The 18,639-nt window shown below is 35.6% G+C and overlaps 1 protein-coding gene across 1 annotated transcript; it reads right to left on the bottom strand.

Moving 5' to 3' along the window:
* serpin-6 (serine protease inhibitor 6) lies at positions 1-16,201 on the bottom strand. Its single transcript, XM_028182955.2, has 8 exons — positions 15,993-16,201; positions 6,770-7,067; positions 6,181-6,348; positions 5,289-5,550; positions 4,379-4,477; positions 3,441-3,571; positions 2,057-2,183; positions 1-1,315 (listed from the first exon to the last, which is right to left on the bottom strand). The coding sequence occupies exons 2-8, from the start codon at positions 7,058-7,060 to the stop codon at positions 1,152-1,154; spliced, it is 1,242 nt and encodes a 413-aa protein (XP_028038756.2). The 5' UTR covers positions 7,061-7,067; positions 15,993-16,201; the 3' UTR covers positions 1-1,151.
* Positions 16,202-18,639: the final 2,438 nt, after the last annotated feature.

Below are 18,639 nucleotides of genomic sequence, written 5' to 3'. Positions count from 1 at the left end.
ATTAAGTTAGGTTTTATTAAATAAAAATTAGCATATTTTTTTTTCACATTACATCTATTTTGTTAACAAATCAATAATCTACGTTTATCAGAGAATTGGAAACCAATGACAGTTTTTTAAATTTACAAATACGAATACTAACAAATAATTTACTAAAATATTTAAACTATCAAAATAATTTCGTTTTCTCTTTCTCCCTATCTATCCTCTCTCTTTCTCTCACTTAACAGGTGAACAATGAGATTCCATGTTAGAGTTAAAGCACAATATTTTAATTGAATACCAAATAGATTTATTTAGTTCAAAAATCTGTGTGGCAAGCAAGCAAAGAAACAAGTCGGGCGATATTTAATACACGAGGTGCGCTCGAAGTGATTCCTTGACGTTACCGAATTCACAGATGCAGAAGCAAGATTAATTGATCATGAGTGTCCATCACTACCTATATGGATATCACATATCCCTGTCTAGATATAACACTAACAATAGTAGTTGGAGCTCTCTTCAATTATATACGAATGCTACGAATGGTACGAATGCTATACACAAATTGTCAACATAACACGTTAAAAAAATAACAATTGTGAACTGGGAAAATCGATTTTGCTGCGAATTAACATAACTGACAAGATGTAACCCAAAGATTAAATCTAGTCATCTCATTTTGTTACGCTTGAATACATAAACAAAAAACTTTTTCTGTTATCCTCCATTAATTGTTACCAAAATAAATTAAAACAAATTTTCCTTGTATACATTCAAAACATAAAAACTTTGAAGACCATTCCAAAACACAATAATAAAATATGTATCAATCAGTCAAAATGATAATGCATATCGACGCTTGAAAGGCAAACGTGACTAAGCGACAATGCGTGAACTTTACCGTAGACTAATTTAAAGTTGAAAAATACCTGAAAAAAATTATATTTTGACGAATCTAGCTGTAGGATTAAAATGATTTTAATAGACCTATAAATTAATTTTTTTTACACATCGAATATGGTTATTGCCTATCATTTATGTACAAAGCAGTTATTGTCGCTTAGTCACGTTTGCCGTTCAAGCGTCGATATGGTTAATATGTAATTTACACACAAAAAATATTCGAATTAAAACTGTTAACGCATACACACAAACACATTAAGCAATCAATACTTCTTAGGATCCCTGTAAACGCCCATGAACAAAATAGAACTGGTTGGACGTTCGTATAGAACGTATACGAAAGGGAAGTTGGCAACGAAGCGGGTCGGTTCTGCAGGTCGAGACGAACGGAACCCGAAGATGGCGGTCGCAGCTGCTGCCACAGTACCTGGGGGTCACATTTTAATAAGAACTAGTCCAAATTCGACTTTATTTAATCTATACATAGAAATAAAATTAGAGTGTCAGTTCGAAATATTGAAATAATCGCTTTTTACTACATGCATATGAAAAAATATACGGTACATTCTCTAGATTCTCTATAAATGTGGGAAATTTCACACTCCTCTGTAGGCGCAATTTTAGTAAAAATGGGTACAAAGTTTATGCTTTACGTATTAATATAAAGATTTTTCAAAACCAAAAATGTGTTTGGTAGTTTGACCCTCTTAATGCAGCAGTGAAATTTTTTTTGCCCACCTACCGGCTAGTAGCTTCGGTGGGTCTGGGTGGGAAATAGGCAGGGTGGTGGTACCTACCCGTGCGGACTCACAAGAGGTCCTACTACCAGTGATTACGCAAATTATAATTTTGCGGGTTTGATTTTTATTACACGATGTTATTCCTTCACCGTGGAAGTCAATCGTGAATAATTGTTGAGTACGTATTTCATTAGAAAAATTGGTACTCGCCTGAGATTCGAACACCGGTGCATCGCTCAACACGAATGCGCCGGACGTCTTATCCGTTAAGCCACGACGACTTCATGGAGCCAAATTCATTGATCAAATTGACCAAATTGATTTTTACGTAAATGGAGTGTGGGGTAAAATTTAGCGTTATGCCAAAGTAACTGTTCTACGTGGACGGAGTCGCGGGCAAAAGCTAGTAAAATAGATAACATAGATACCTTCTTCGTTAACGTCAATCTTTGCTTTATGTATAGCATCATCGAACAGAATGCCGTGTTGCTCTGTCAACGTACTGAAGTCAGCTGTTCCATTGAACAGGTCTCCGACCCCAAGTTTTTCCAGGATCTGAAATAAAATTAAAATGACAATTAATGTGACAGCCAAAACTGTATTTTCAGCAATTACTCCTGAATTTATTTCTTATTTATGAAAATGAATAAATGAAGAGCTTCATGTACATTCATGTACTTTTATTGCAAACAATCTGACAAAAAAAAATAGAAAAATTCAACTAATTAACACATTCACTGCCGTGTAGGTCACCGGTGCCCTACGCGGTGCACTGGAGTAATTATGTCGATTTCTGTTACTAAGCGCCTTAGGCAATAACTTTGCCTTCTTTTATTTGATAATGTATGTTTTATTCTTTTAGGTCTCTTAGAAATAGATTTATTCTCAATATCTTCGGATTCGTCTTTCCCAGAGTCTACTAGATATTCCGGCGCCTTAGTAAGAACAAAGAGAGAAATCGACATAGTTACTTCAGTACGCCGCGTAGGGCACCGGTGATCTACATGGCAGTCAACGTGTTAAGTAAGGTCAGTATAATAATATTATATTTCTAATATTGGTCAATTAGAATTCAGTCTGTCTATACGCCACAAAATAAAGCCTAATGATCTAAAACGATACCAGGATTTCCAGTAAACAAAGACTGCTGCAGTACTTCTATTCACAGGACAACGAAATCGGATATTTTTTTTAATTAATGTGGCAAAGTTTTCCGTCGTCGAAAGCCAAGTCTAAAATAAAGTTTATAGACAATGCGTGTGTCTCCGTTCAACAGGTAACTTGTGGTGGCACTGTCAATTGCATTTCTCATAACAAAAACCAGATTGGTCGGTCACAACTGCGACATATGTACAAGCTCTTAATACGAACTACTTACAAATCTTTCGATGACAGTCGGTGTTGAATATAGATTGATATGATTTGCATCATATAAGTTCCTTATTTTATATTTTTTTTAAAAGAAATACGTGTTGCTCGAATAGTTTATTCGTATGCATGCTTTCATTTGGCGATAAATTACTCTGATCACTTGTCACTAAAAGCTCGAACTGAGGAATCTCATTGTTAAGTACCGAAGTTCACAGACACTATATGAGTGGCCACCATAACTGAAGAGTCCCTCCTGGCTGAGCCTTTGCTCGCCCACCTGTCCTGGTAAAACTAGAAAAGCCTCCGGGCCACCAGTAAATTCTCAAACATAAAAAAAACTGAAGAGTTCAATGTCATATTTGCACTTGTACAACGATTCATCTTATTCTGCATCGAAATGTACTGTTAGACAATGAAGGATTGATTTTATAAAATGCTTACATCTCTAAGTGGCAGCGACCTCTCCATGGAAAACTTAGGAATCTCAACGATGACTTCTCTGCCCATATAGCTCTCTTCCACCACAGCAGCCAAACGCTCGGGGGTCAAGTTAGCGATAATATTACTCACTCCTACAAAAAATATACAGAACAACATTAAATCATAAATAGTTATTACGAACCAGTTTTCGTTCGTAGATTCCGGTTTTTCACGCCTTTATAGTCACACATTATACAAAGATTACATCTTAATCTAAATGTATGCCGTATATTTATTTACATTAATATGTTTAGCGGTACTTAGCGGTATCAGAAATAGATATTCTGATCAAATCACAATAGATTCAAATCACTTGCGTTTGTCTTTAACTCTTTTTTTAAAATCTGTACGTAAGTACATACATTATATTAAATGCAACTGCTAGATGTTCTATTAATAATACTAATAACATTTCAAATAAATAGGTCAGTTGCAAAGAGTAGCAAGTCGGATATTCAGAATTTTTTTAGGATTGCTCCTTTGATTAAGGCCCTCTTTTTTTATAAAATAGAGTATTCTTTTACGTCAATGATTTTATATAAGCATCTTATTGATCAGTAAAATTATCACATGTGATCGAATGTTTTAATTATCTTTCAAGAGCATACATAGTTTTTCTTTGTTACTAAATATCTGTACTTTAAGAACGATTTCAGCATAAAAGGACAATAAAAATGAACCGCTCAAAATTTTTTGTCTGTTTTTTTATGTTTATATACCTATAACGAAAAACCTACTGGTCGAATTTTAATGAAATTTTCTGCATTTATAATTTTTTTCATTAAACCTGATTTGAGCTTCCATTATAATGTGTAATTAAGTGTAATTAGTATTTATGACAAATGCAATGCGGTTGGTCACTGGGCAACTTGTTAGAAAAAAATATTGGTGATCCTTACCTTCCTTCATAGAGTAAGGCGGTAGAAGAATGTACATGCTGATGTCACTGCCTTTGTACGGAAGCTCCAAAATCTGTGCGCCGAGTTCATCGCTCACCACTGTGAACACATTATGTCACACAAGTTAGTACAGATTACGAACATAATTTACATAAATTACAAACATAATATAGATTACAAACTCTTTACAGGTAAATGTTCTTGCATAATAACAGACTCAGTGTTGCAGTTTTATGTCAGCGTAACCGGGCGAGTAGGTGAGCTCACGGGACTCAAACCGGGAGTGTTGCTAACACTGGCCCTAGCAAGAGCAGTGCTTCGCAGAATCTTCCACCGGATCGGAAACGCGACCCACTGAGAAGATCCGGCGAGAAACTCAGTGGGCTGTGTCTATGGGTTAATTTACTCGTCGAGCCCTTCGTCGTAAGCGACTGGTTCAGCGAGGACGGTGACCGGGTGTTGCAGTAGTTAACGTTCCAGACTGCTGAACCGAGGTTCGTGGGTTCAATTACCGCATCGGACTAACATTTTTGTAATGAACAGGTTTGTTTGTTTTTTTCTGGGTGATTAATATTTGTGTATGGATATATTTAAGCGTATATAAGTATATATATATATATATATTAGTCTCTTGTTTCCATAGTACAGGAAATCTTAGTTTTGGACAAAATGGCGGTATGTGACTTGTCGCTGATAATTAATTTAGTTCCGATTACCAGTAACTATGTTTTATGTTAATGGTAAATTATTGAAATACTTAATAAACAATTGGTAGATGAATAACCTGATACCTGCTTAGACGATTTGTACCGATACGAATGTATCGCACCTTAAGCGCTTCAAGTATCAAGAGAAGTAGTAGAAGTATTAAAAAGTATCAAGAATTTGTCGAAATTAAAACGGAACTTACTATAATGGAAAGTTCCTTTTTGTTTCATGAACGGAACAAGAGTTTGTCTGGTTTCCGAAACGAAGAAAGCTTCTTTTCTTGTTCTCTCGACAGGGAATTTAGACGCCCAAACACCTTTAAAGTAAGCGGCGTTGGCTAGGACGAGTCTAGTAGTCTGAGATATCCCAGAGGCGGGTATTAAATCAGATATATGGTTCTTGGTAACACGAGACACCCAGCTATTGATGTAGTCACGGGCAGCGCCAGGATTTTCCCGGAAATTCTGTAAGTTGAGAAATCACTTATAACATCGGCGAAAAAAAGAGAAAAAATAACAAATAATACTATTTATATTAAAAGTTTAAGCCCGTTGATTTAAAATTAGTAATTTTACGAATAAACAGAACCTGTTAGTGTCGAAGGTCGTCTAACACATGAAGTTTACCGAAATCATTACTACGTTTTAAATTTAATTACATTTAATTAATATTACACGCATTATTTGCACGAGTCCCATTATACTTTTAACGCCCAGGATAGATTTCACTCGTCAAGTTTCCTCATATTTACAGACTAGTGTAAATAAAATATAATAAAAATGTTAAGGTATACATTAATTATAATAGCATCGATGAATATAATGCCAATGATCCTTGGCATTATTCATATAAAAATATATAATGCCAAGGATCTGAATTCATTTTTTTTTATAATGTCTAATGCACTAAAGATCTACATTTGTTAACCCAAATTAAGTGAATAGAAAGTATTCACGTTCTCAATATAAATATTTATATTGAAAATAGTAAAACAATGTTTTGTAATGTGCGCGATCTTATCATTAATGGCGTTTGTTCCGGACAGATTCATAGTTTATGGTTTTAAAGAAAAAAAAAAAAAAAAAAAAACTTACCAAAGTCTCGAGATCTTCGGCAAAGAGATCAAGCATGCATTGTCGCACATTAAGATCATCAGCTGCGAACAGTTTGTTCGCGCTCGTAAACTCATAACTATCGCTGTTGTTGTTTATACCGCGAGCTCGTTTGTCTACTTTATACGCAGTCATTAAGTTTATCTTATCCTGTAAAAAAAAACGCAATATTAAAAATATCATTACGCGAAATTCCCAAATTAAATAAAAAAAGAAAACAAAAACAATAAAAACAACGATTACGACGAACCAATTAATAAAATCACATTGTGAACATTAATATTATTCATATATTATTTCGTAACATTATTTCTTACTGGTGGTAGGACCTCTTGTGAGTCCGCGCGCACCACCACCCTGCCTATTTCTGCCGTGAAGCAGTAATGCGTTTCGGTTTGAAGGGTTGGTCAGCCGTTGTAACTATACTTGAGACCTTAGAACTTATATCTCAAGGTGGGTGGCGCATTTACGTTGTAGATGTCTATGGGCTCCACTTAACACCAGGTGGGCTGTGAGCTCGTTCACCCATCTAAGCAATAAAAAAAATAAAAATAATAATTAATGGACTCACCAATCCATCTTCGATTTCTAAAGATTTCCTCAGAGCTTCTTCAGTTTGTCCGCCGGATGAGAGATACGCAAGTAGTAATGAGTGGTATACTGAGAAAGGTGAGAAGAATATGTTGTCATCCGGTACAGCGTTGTTGATTGTATTAAAAAGATTTAACGTGAATCCCAGCTGGCCGTTATACAAAGCGGTCCGCGCCTCCGGATTCAGCTTTTTAGAAGAGTCATCTTTGTAGAAGCACTGGCTGGTAACCGTTGAAACGACGAACAATACTACAATTAGACACCTCAGCATTGTGGTTCTGTAACAATATTGAACATAATCAAAAATATGGAAACAAACAATGTATTTTAATTTATCTGTAATTTATATGTAAGACAAATTTTTTTTATTGCTTAGATGGGTGGATGTACTTACAGCCCACCTGGTGTTAAGTGGTTACTGGAGCAGACATCTGCAACGTAAATGTGCCACCCACCTTGAGATATAAGTTCTAAGGTCTCAAGTATAATTACAGCTTAGTTAGTTTACAGCCTGTTTTAAGACGGAGCTCACGTTGCACCTAGTGCAAAACTCAATTACATTGGACAATCAACTATTGGATCCCATGATTGCTTGGCACCAGGAAGAGCCGAATAGGCAACAACACGGCTGATTTTGGAAAACGAATTAATAATTCTACTAGGTATGGACGAATGTTTCATATTCATCATTTCTGATTAAATGCAACAAAACACTATTATGTTTAAAACAGATGTTTAAAACAGATTAATATGGAATAAAATTTTAATAAAAGAAAATAATAATTTTGAAAAATACAAATACAATTAAAATTTGCTAATATAAGTTACATAAAATAGCAGTTCTAATTTCAATCTCGTAAACGAGAGACAACAATTATTGATCTAGTCGAAATTACCGAAGAGATTGGTAGTAAGTAGATTTCGCCGCTTTCTCCGCGCCGCCGGGCCACCGACCGGTGACGGAGTCGTGCGGGCGCAATAACACATCACTTATCTCATCAACGTTTGATAAATAAAACGATACGATAAATGACTGGCATCTATCTGTCTTGTACGGAAGTATGAGTAAACATAGCTGACCAACTTAATTCGCTAACGATCCAAGCATGCTTAAATACCGACCTACTCAAAGAGACGATACATCTGACACAAACCGATCAATCATAACTTCCTGACCCGTCCAGCGGTAAATGCTTCATTTGAACCTAATTGGCTTCGTTCACATATTCAACGAAGTCTGAACATTAAAATGTCAGAGTCGATTTGTTACGAACGAGTCCAGCCACGACGGAATGGCCCTGATTGGATTGGTTGCGCTGGCGCAGTGTGGGAAAACCCCACAATCCACAACGGTCGGTCACGCTGTTTCCATTGAAAGTGATCCTCAGTGATCGAGGTCTCGAATACAGTCAGTGATTTCAATCACATGTACATTACTTATAATGTAATAGATATAACTGTAAGTAGATAACTATCAGCGTTATTTGATGGTAGTTTTAAAATCTGATAATTGAAACAAAAAACTAAAGTTTTTTTTCTTTCTTTAAGTATGATTAAGACTGCTTAATTTGGACATTCTACCTTCATTAAACTGAAACCTTAAGGCTACATTAACAAATAACTATCGTTTCTGATCTCAATTAAAAAATATATATATATAAAAATAAACGGCCGTTATCTGAAAATTTAAACCAGAACGATTAATAAATACCTCAGTCGTCCATAAACACAAAAAACAGCAGAGCGTTCGAAACTTCGGCGATATGAAAAAGGAAATAATGAACGCGAGATTAAACCGTAAAAGTAATTTCAATTATATCTTAAAGGTTGTAAAAAAAAAAAATAGCGTCCGATTATTGGTTGTTACTGAATAAATATTGCGTACGAACAGCTACGTCGAAGGGAATCCCGGTGTCGGATAGAGAGTAGGTCACGTCCACAACTGCTGTATTCAGTCGATATTACAAGCGGATTTTATTTCCGACGACACCAAGAGCAGTACAGCGAAAGTTTGACACGTCATCATCCTCGACACATTTGCTACACGTTACACAACCGCCGGAACGGTTAAGCGTGTCAATGCGAATGATGCTTAAGAATAAAATCCGTCAATAGCCTTTTTCGGAAAACATTAATATAATAAAGGCGTCGTCTGGTTTCTTCTTGCTGGTTTAGTTGTCAGAATCAACATCAAACGTATTTCGATCATTTAAATATCAAATACTAGGTTTTAATTTTGACTAACTTCAATCGGTGAAGCTGTTCTGAATTTATTAATTTATGATTGTAAACAACATTAAAAAATAGCAAAGCAACTTCAACAAAGTAAAATGAGAATATTATCAATGCAATCGAAGTCAATTAATATGCACATGCATCATTAACGATGACTAAAAAAGTACTACTAAAAATTAATTTGAATGGGACTACACGAAAAAAGTTCTGAGAAACAGAAAAAACAGTCGAACTGAGAAAAGTCTTCTTTGTTGAATTCGGTTAAAAATTCTTTCAATCTCTTACTTTGCAAATTAATTATTTTTGTAATTTGTTGGGTATTTCCAAATTAATTATATTAATTTTAATACTTCATGGTATCAACCAAACAGTAGACTCGTACACAATTTTTTTTCCAAAATATCACGTTTCTAAATGAGTTTTATAAAAATGATTTACAAAATACTCGAAACACCTTCCTGGAAAATTCAAGTAGTTACGTACTCAAGTCTGTGTAAGCATAACCATTATTTCTTTCTCGGTACAGAATGTTCTTTGGAAACTCTTCTTCACAAAGGTGATGTAATAATGTAACAAGGGAAATAAGTTGTTAAACAAATACTTCGCTAGAACTAGAAATTTAGTGGGGAAAAATCTTCACAAATCAATAATTTTATTACCGATAGTTAAATTGAAAACCAATATTTGATATTCTATACTGGGAACAACAAAAGTAAGATCTTCTACAGAGCCCGGTAGATCGAAGTTCTCATCATTTTTCCTGCTTTCTTTTGCATCAAAACTCTCTTGCGTTCTAGTTTTAAGGGTCCTTTAATCTTTCTGCAGCATGTGCAGTGTGATGCTAATAAATGTGGGGATACAATAAGTTTATTCGAGCAAACAAGGTCATTGGCCACTTTAAAGATAACCTATGACATCATGACCTATGCAAGTGTGATGTTCGCTCACGTGGTCCGTACACGCGTTAACACTCTCCAATCCCGTTTCTGCAGTATATAAGTCGGAGCACCGTGGTATGTGAGGAAGGTTGATCTGCACAGCGATCTAAATCTAGGACCGATACGTAGATAGGTATCTAAAGGAAGCGTCGGAACACTACTTTGATAAAGCGGCGCGACACGATAACCCTCTTATCGTGGCCGCCGTTAATTACATATCCGACCCAGGCGACAGGGCAATGCAAAGCCGCCGTCACCCGAAATATGTCTTGTTGGATCCCTCGGGTCCACTTTCAGTGCTGTTAGGCTCCTGAAGCACCGGTCAGCATCCTTCATCCAGAATTCGTCGATTACGACAAAGAGTTCGATCTAGTTTCTCTCCAGATCTTCTCAGTGGATCGCGATTTCGATCCGGTGGTAGACTCGGTAAAGCACTGCTCTTGCTAGGGTCGTGTCGTTACGTATAATAATCATCAAATCCACCAAAATTATGATTTTTGTAATTATTGGTGTCTTTAGAGCCCGCACGGTTAAGTGACAGCGCCCCGCCTATTTCTGACGTGAAGCAGTAATGCGTTTCGTATTCAAGAGTGGGGCAGCCATTATACTGTAAAAAGTGAGACTCAGAACTCATGTCTTAAGGTGAGTAGCGAAATTTACGTTATTGATGTCTATGGACTCGGGTAACCACTTAACACCAAGTGAGCAATGAGCTCGTTCGCTCATCTAAATAATAATAAAAGAATTTCTTTTGGACAAGCCGCGATCCTTCCTTATAAAAAAAAAAAGCTCTGTTCGATTATACTAAACTATTTTAGAGACCTATGCAGGCCTTGTATGAAGATAATGATACTAAGCGGCATTTGTTACTAATAACAAACCCATTATAAAACTATAACAATTAAATCACGTGAATTATTTAAGTAGTGTTAAAAATCGGAAACATAGCTAATGCCCACCACATGAATGACCCACGAAATTCAGATTTAAGACTAGGTCGATACATAGGTTTGTTTACCTCATTCGTCTCGTGGCTAATGGTTAGTGAGTTTAGTGACCTTGATTACTGTACGAGTCTGATCCAGTCTCGTATCTTTATTAAAGATATTTGACATTTACCATCGGGTTATACTATTTTATATCTGCTATTTATGTACACATACATACATAGCAAAATATCACTGTTAGCACTGTTATCGATGCTAATTAATTCGTTGAACTTAATTAACATTTAAGGATTATTTTCTCGTGAAAATGGTCATAAATTATATATGTATATGTATTCCTGTAGTTAAATAAAGCTAATTACTAATTTGGCTAGTTCCAGATCGGTCTCAAGGATATATTTTTTAATTTACCGATTGCACATTTTGCACATTCCTTGCGTTTTTTTTATTGTCGTTATAGGGAAGCGAGCATACGGCACACCGGATTGTGAGTGGTTATCGTCGCCCATGGACTTCAGCAATGCCAGGGGCAGAATCGAGTCGTTGCGTAAAAGGTAATTACAAACTTCGAGTATGTAAAGCGTGAGGTGCTACCCGAATTTCACTCGAAAAGTTTTCCTTTGTTTTATCGACCTCGCCTCTGCAGTTGGCTGGTTTTTACAAAACCAGCGAGGCCGACCTTTTTGGGCCGTGGCTGTATAATACTGTGTGTATACCGGTGCGTAACGTTTACATAAGTTCTTCAGTGTGCAACTTTAACGTTACTCGAATAATAATTACCAGTGGTCCCGCAGTAGTCGAAATCCGACTATAATTAATTGGAATTATAAGTTTGAACATTATTATAAATAATAATAATAATAAATAAATATTTACTAACAATCACGCCACGTTAACTGGTCCCGTGATAAGTTCGTAAAGAACTTGTGTTACAGGTACCAGATAACGGATATAAATGTAATATTTTTATTATACACATACATATATTTAATATACATCCATAACCCTGGAAAAGACATTTATATTTATCATACAAATATCTTCCCTTGGCGGGATTCGAACCCGCGACCCCCTTGTGTAGTGACCATGTCACTTACCACTACACCAGACGGCCGTTAGCTCTATACTTCTATAATCACAGATATCACCAAGACTACACTGTAGATAAATAATATTAAAGATAAACAATATTAGTCTATTCTCAATTTGACTACAGACTATAAGCAATAACAAAAGTTTCACAATAAACAAAGAGTATATAAGTTATATGTGTGTGTGTCAAATACATGGCAGTGTGTGTAATGTTTTTTTTACGTAATGTATTTTAATGCATAGCTTAAAAAAAAAACATATTAGCATTATATTTCTCCTCTATATTCTCAATAAGTGTGGGAAATTTCATACTCCGCGCAATTTTCGTAAAAAGGGGTACAACGTTTTTGCTGCACGTATTAGTAATATAGATTAAATTTTTAGTATACTAAACTTAATATTATGTGTATTTATGTCACTGTTTAACATTTGTACTTAGAGCACGCAGTTTAAAGAAAGTACTTAAAAAACTATCAGCTACTTTAAATTTAGTATTAAAGCCCAATATGAACTCATGCTTCTTTAAACATAGTTTTTTTTTTGTAGTATTTTGTAAACGTGCAAAATAACGTCTTATTTTTAATTCACTGTATGATGATCTTTAATTGTTAAATTGTATAAAAGAACCGAAGAGAATCCTAGAAGCGCATTTCATGAGAGTATTTCGCCTATTTCAAACGGTCAACAAAATTAATTTGGTGATTCAATTGCTGATTGATAGCGGAAGATTTATTTTAATACATAGGAACGGTGCGTCTATTTATGTGATAACCGAACTCCAGGAGTACAAAGTGAACGCCCCTGCTCATGTTGAAACGCGAAGTCGGTTAACCGATTGCCTAAGGCCTAAGGAAACGTCATAGCGCTTGAAACCATAAAAGTACCTTTATTACATCGCCAGATACGGTACGTGTCAAAACTATCTCTGGAAATCGTATCGTAAACACACTCCGCTTCGATAGTTCGAGAGTCGGGAAGTCCCAGCTCGCTCACAGAATCAATAAGCCAGCACGAACCGACCCTGAGCTGAGAGATCAAGACTGAGCAACGTACTGTTAAGGAACTTGGAATATTTATAATCAATCTGGTTCTACCTTGTAAATGCTCTAAAACTCTCCACTATTAAAATCAAATCCCAAGAATAGCAATCTTCTCGGCATCCTCAAGCTATCCCTTGAGAATATTGCATTATGAGAAAACTTTCTTCGAAGTGAACCTAAATATTCGTCTTCACTTGGTTAATATGAAATATTAATATTAATCCTTATCTTAATCTTATCATTATCTTATTAATCCTCCCAATTTTGAGAATTTATTTTCACAGTCTCTACTGAAAGACGATCTGAGTAAAACAATCTGGCGGCCGGATATATTGCACATCCTTATCAAAACACGATGATCAGATTAAAGGACAATACTAGCCTTGAGAAACGCGATAGAGTTGCAATCGACGACGACTTTGATACTGCTTCCATTCGACACAATTGTACTTATCGGTACTTATAAAGTACTTTAGGGATTCTATTAAATGGTAGCCACTACTTAACTACCAGTTATATTTGTCTCCATACAAAAGCAAACACGATCTAAAGCCAAGTGTCGATACCAATCTCTGGCCCGTGATATTGCTCGGCTCAAACCGAAGGTGTTGCTAATACTGGCCCTAGCAAGTGCAGTGCTTCACAGAATCTACCATCAGATCGGAAACGCGACCCACTGAGAAGATCCGGCGAGAAAGTCAGTAGGCTCTCTGGCCCGATGCTCAGGCTCGCTGTGTGTTATGTACTCTACTCCTATGGAGCATATTAAGAAGGACTGAAAAATTGAGTTCATATAACCCAAGAATTTAACCGTATTATCTGGAGCTGTGGCGGGTAGCCATCATACAACGCAAGATAATTGACAGATGCCTGAATCTCGCTTACGACATTTGCAAGATAAAGCGCATATATACAAGTTCCGAACAACAACATTCGGACCGTCGGTCTACCGAGCAAATATCACCCGCTCGGTGGAAGATCTTCCCTTTGTCGTATATCTCACCAAAGAGCTACTAAACTCATTATAATACGCTTCCCGAGATCATTCTTACCACATACCATCCAACTCAAAAATTTGCTTCGGGTTTTTCGAACACAGTCATATAACCTTTATTTTTAGAGTACTTAGCGGTTCAAACTTAATGATGTCTTTGGTATTTCCAAAATCCTGAAATGACGATGAAGTTTTGGATAGAAGGTAATCCCAGATCCCATCTAAGACCTTGATGATACGGAGTTCTCACTGAGAAACTCACCATAGCTTTTCATGACCAAGCCACTCATGAGTAACGAAAAAGTCGCTAGCTAAATGACCGTGATAAAAACCGTGCTCTCAGGCATGGTTTGCAAATACATATTTGTTTCTTACATCTCAATCATGTTTATGGTGTACATATTTTGATTTCAGTAACCGTTTAACGTCAGATGAGGCTCTTGGTAAATACTAAGCACCTGTATTGCCTAACTTTGCCTTCTTTTGTTTTCAATGTATGTTTTAGTCTTTTAGGTATCTTAGTAATAGATTCATTCTCAGTATATTCGGATTCGTATTTCCCAGAGTCTACCAGATATTCCAGCACATTAAGTAACACAAATCGACACAATTACTTCAGTACACCACGTAGGGCACTGGTGACCTATATGGCAGACAAATAGTTAATCTTTGTTTTATGTTTTTTCGTTATCAATAATTTGTGAATTAAAAATCGGTCGCATGTGAATGATAATTGCATTTTTTTAAGCTTCCTTACAAACTATATGGATATTCTAAAACAATCAGTATAATTGATATTTCTGTGAAAAGAACCGTTTTCTCGAATCCAAATAAAACTAGCATTCAGAGTGGCACCTTGCGTACATACGAGCTGCGACATAGAACAGGTGAGTAGCATACAATCAACCTATGTATTTTTACCAGTCGCGAATCAACCATGCATTCCAATTCGAAATTTGTTATTCCAATCTTTCAAAAAATGTCTATACGTGCAGATTTTTTAAGCGTTACTTATTTGCATACTATGCGGTTCTGGAATGAACTCCTCTCCGCGACGTTCCCGGAGTGCCATAACACGTTCTTCTTTAAAGGATGTTTGAAAAGGGTGTTCAGCAGTACGCAGCGGCCCTGACAGATAGTGACCACTCCACATCAGATTGATGTATATTTGTCAATCATTCGCGACTATAAAAAATACGACTAACCAAATAATTTTTTATTGTTGAATTTGATCCTGTCATACAATGAAAATGGATCAATTGTAACCAAGTTCCGTTATAATTCGCACACTTAAAATTGAAGTGGCTTAATACAAATTCTTATTTTTTAGTAAACACCTAAAATGTAATTGAAAATCTGATTTTTTTTTGTTTTTCGATTTTAATACTTTAAGGCCGTTTGTCATGAGTCGTTCAAAGTATAAAACTTATTTTATTAAAATTGTAGTTAAGCCACTTCAATTTTGCGAATTATTATTGAATTTTGTCCTGTCATAGTATGAAAATGGAACAATTGTAACAAAGTTCCGTTCTCTCTTTAGTGGTGCACTTCGTTCAATGAAGAGAAGAAATTCGTCATAGTAAATGAGAAAGTGTGCGTGATATCTTGAACTGCATTTGAAAGTCGTCTGACGCACATTGCCGATAGTAAGCATGCACCAAAACATATGTAACTCTGTGTGCTAAATTCGACAAGTTTTTCTATGAGTTTTTTTTAAACAGCTTAATGAAATGTCGTCCTCAAGTTTTAAATGTCAACACTAGTAATATTGTTGCTAGAACATTAATCATTTTTTATTATTTTTTTATTCTTTATTAAAGCCACACACAACTTTAATCAAATTAATTTATTACAAAAAAATGACACAGATAATACAGGTACATGTGCGGACAATTTAATATCGATTAGAAAGAATCAAGAGAACTTAAAAAGTTTGACATAAAAAGTAGAAACTCACCGAATGATGTCCTCTAATGGTGTGCAGGTAACTGTTGTTCTCCTTGCGGGCAAATTGGTTGAGTATTAGGTAAAATCGTCGAACACTTGGAATATTATAGAATATAGTATTATTTTATTATGAATAATGATACGGTTTGCTTTAAAAAAAAACGTGCGATAAGTAACGTGCGCTCTGGCAAGCTTCGCTGACTGACTGAGTGAATGAGGGCCACTCGCCATCCTCTTTTATGTTAGTAGTGTAAACTGGTATGCGTTTGCGCACTGCCCGATGACAACGGGAGGTAAATATATATTTTTTTTATTCTTTGCATCGCTCACACACGTTTTGTAGTAAAAAAATTACACGACACACATCAATGGTAATTCGCTGACCGTGATGATGTTAATAAAGCTGACTGAACATAATTACACTAAATAATCTTCTGGTTTCGTTCAAGCACTTTCTGTCAAAAGTTCAATTAACTGTTAATGAAATGACGTTTTATACATATATATTCAAGTTGCGTTATTTTAATTAAATTACTGACAAAGTAATAGAAGCTGCACCGTAAGGTTATCGACATTCTCGGATCCAAGCTAACTAACTTAACGCACTTATAGAATTGAAGTGGCCTAATCCAAAATTTTAATTTTTTGATAAACTCAAAATATGTAATTGAAAATTTGTAATTTTTTTGGTTTTTCGATTTTTATTACGTTAATGTGTGCGCTTGATTAAAAAGAGACCGAAATAGTACGTAGGTAAGTCCTTAACTAAAAGAGACTATTTAATTTTATAAACGATAGAATACATGTTTATAAGTCGTTCGAAGAATCAAACTCATTTTCTTAATTTTTCTAGTTAAACCACTTCAATTCTCAAAGGTGCGTTATGCAACAGTTGCATTCCACTTGATTACCCCCAAAAGAGGATCGTTCGGAATTTCGATAATCCTGGTGTCACAAAAAGTTTTGAAAGGTCTGGTTTTATTTGCGCTCTGAGGTGTATTATATATGTTGTATCATTCAGGCAGTGGGTAATCATCCGCAGTGCCTTTCCAGAGATTATTTTGGCCACGTTTTATGCAACTCCATGCTTGCTAATTCCCCTACGCTGTGACATAAGAATAATATTATCTGTTTTCAAATGAGGTCAGAAAGATCCTCAGCAATAATTAGGCTTTGTTGTGTTCCTAGAATAGGATCGTTTGCCTTCAATAGCAATAAAAAATCGCCAAAACTAAATTGTTTTGCAAAAACCGTTTGGTTTGAACCGTCCTTAAAACTATTGAGCCCTAAAGCGGGCTGTGACTTGCAAGTATAGTTTGTAAGGCTATTTAGATAAAGAAGATAATGTGATACAAATATCATTTCAAATCGAAAGTTAAACCTTGACGTGCCAGTGACCTTGTGGCTCATTTTCTTTCAATCATGATAAGAAATAATGTACCAAATTTACACTTGTATTATAAAGTAGATTTGTTTTTGTTGGCACATTTGAAATAATGACTAGACCTACTGAACGAATTCCTGTTCTTTTTATAATAGATAGCTACACTATATTTTTGCCACGTACCATCCGGCTTTGGAATGAGCTCTCCTCAACGGTGTTTCCCGAGCGCTATGACAAGTCCTTCTTGAAACGAGGCTTGTGGAGAGTATTAAGCGGTAGGCAGCGGTTTGGATCTGCCCCTGGCACTGCTGAAGTCCATGGGCGACGGTAGCGACTTACCATCAGGTGCGCCGTAAGCTCGTCTGCCTCCAAGGGCAATAAAAAAAAACGGATGCTATTCTATTTAGAGCACAACAAGACACTTATAGATTTTGCGGTAAACAGAAGTATGACTACGCCTCAGCCGGTATCCAGGAGCACTTACCAGTCACTAGTGGTGACTGAGAAGTCGTCAGATGGTGAGTCGTCAGGATATCCAACGATCACGGAAATAACAAAGCTAAAACTGAAATGTTAATCTAGCAAGATTTGAAAAAATTAAGGGAACATCAAATGCCTTTCAAAAATGTTTATTTCTAATTTTCTGATTTTTTATTTTGTGCGGACGCAGAGAACACGCTTTTGTTGTTTCCGAATGAAAAAAAAATAGTTTTAGAATACTTCCAACCATTTACATCACTGCCCCTTCTAATTTAGATAATTTGCTACATTAACGTCTAAGCAATCTACTAATATTGTAATTACCTATATACTTAAAACTGCATTTGATTAAGCTTTAGCGTTACCTTTCCATTCCTATTGAAATATAACTAAAATGTGTAGTTCCTTTATTACTGTTGAGATAATGAATGCTACCAACGCACAAACGTCAGTGGTAATAGGATCAGCACAGGATACAAAGCTTTAATGCCTTAAAGGAACCCCTATTTTGTGAAAAATCTTACGTCATTATTATTCAAATTCTTCTAAAATGGAAATATGTATATTAATTTAAATATAAGTTTAATAGTATTCTCTAGTATATCATCACTACCTCTCTATTGTGGCCCGATTCAATTAAAATAATTTTCAGTCCTATTAAAATGAAGTAATCAAAACGCAAGTACCTGCTCATCTCGTAAATATTCTGCTAATCCATTTAAGATTAATTCAACCTTTGGGATTTTTGACATCGATTTTTGAGATCGCATATTAAAAAGTAAAACAAAATAAA

Source organism: Bombyx mandarina, chromosome 15, assembly GCF_030267445.1.
Source record: "Bombyx mandarina strain Sakado chromosome 15, ASM3026744v2".
NCBI lineage: Eukaryota > Metazoa > Arthropoda > Insecta > Lepidoptera > Bombycidae > Bombyx > Bombyx mandarina.
Note: the sequence above shows the minus strand (reverse complement) of the source record. Positions and strands in the feature narration are given on the sequence as shown.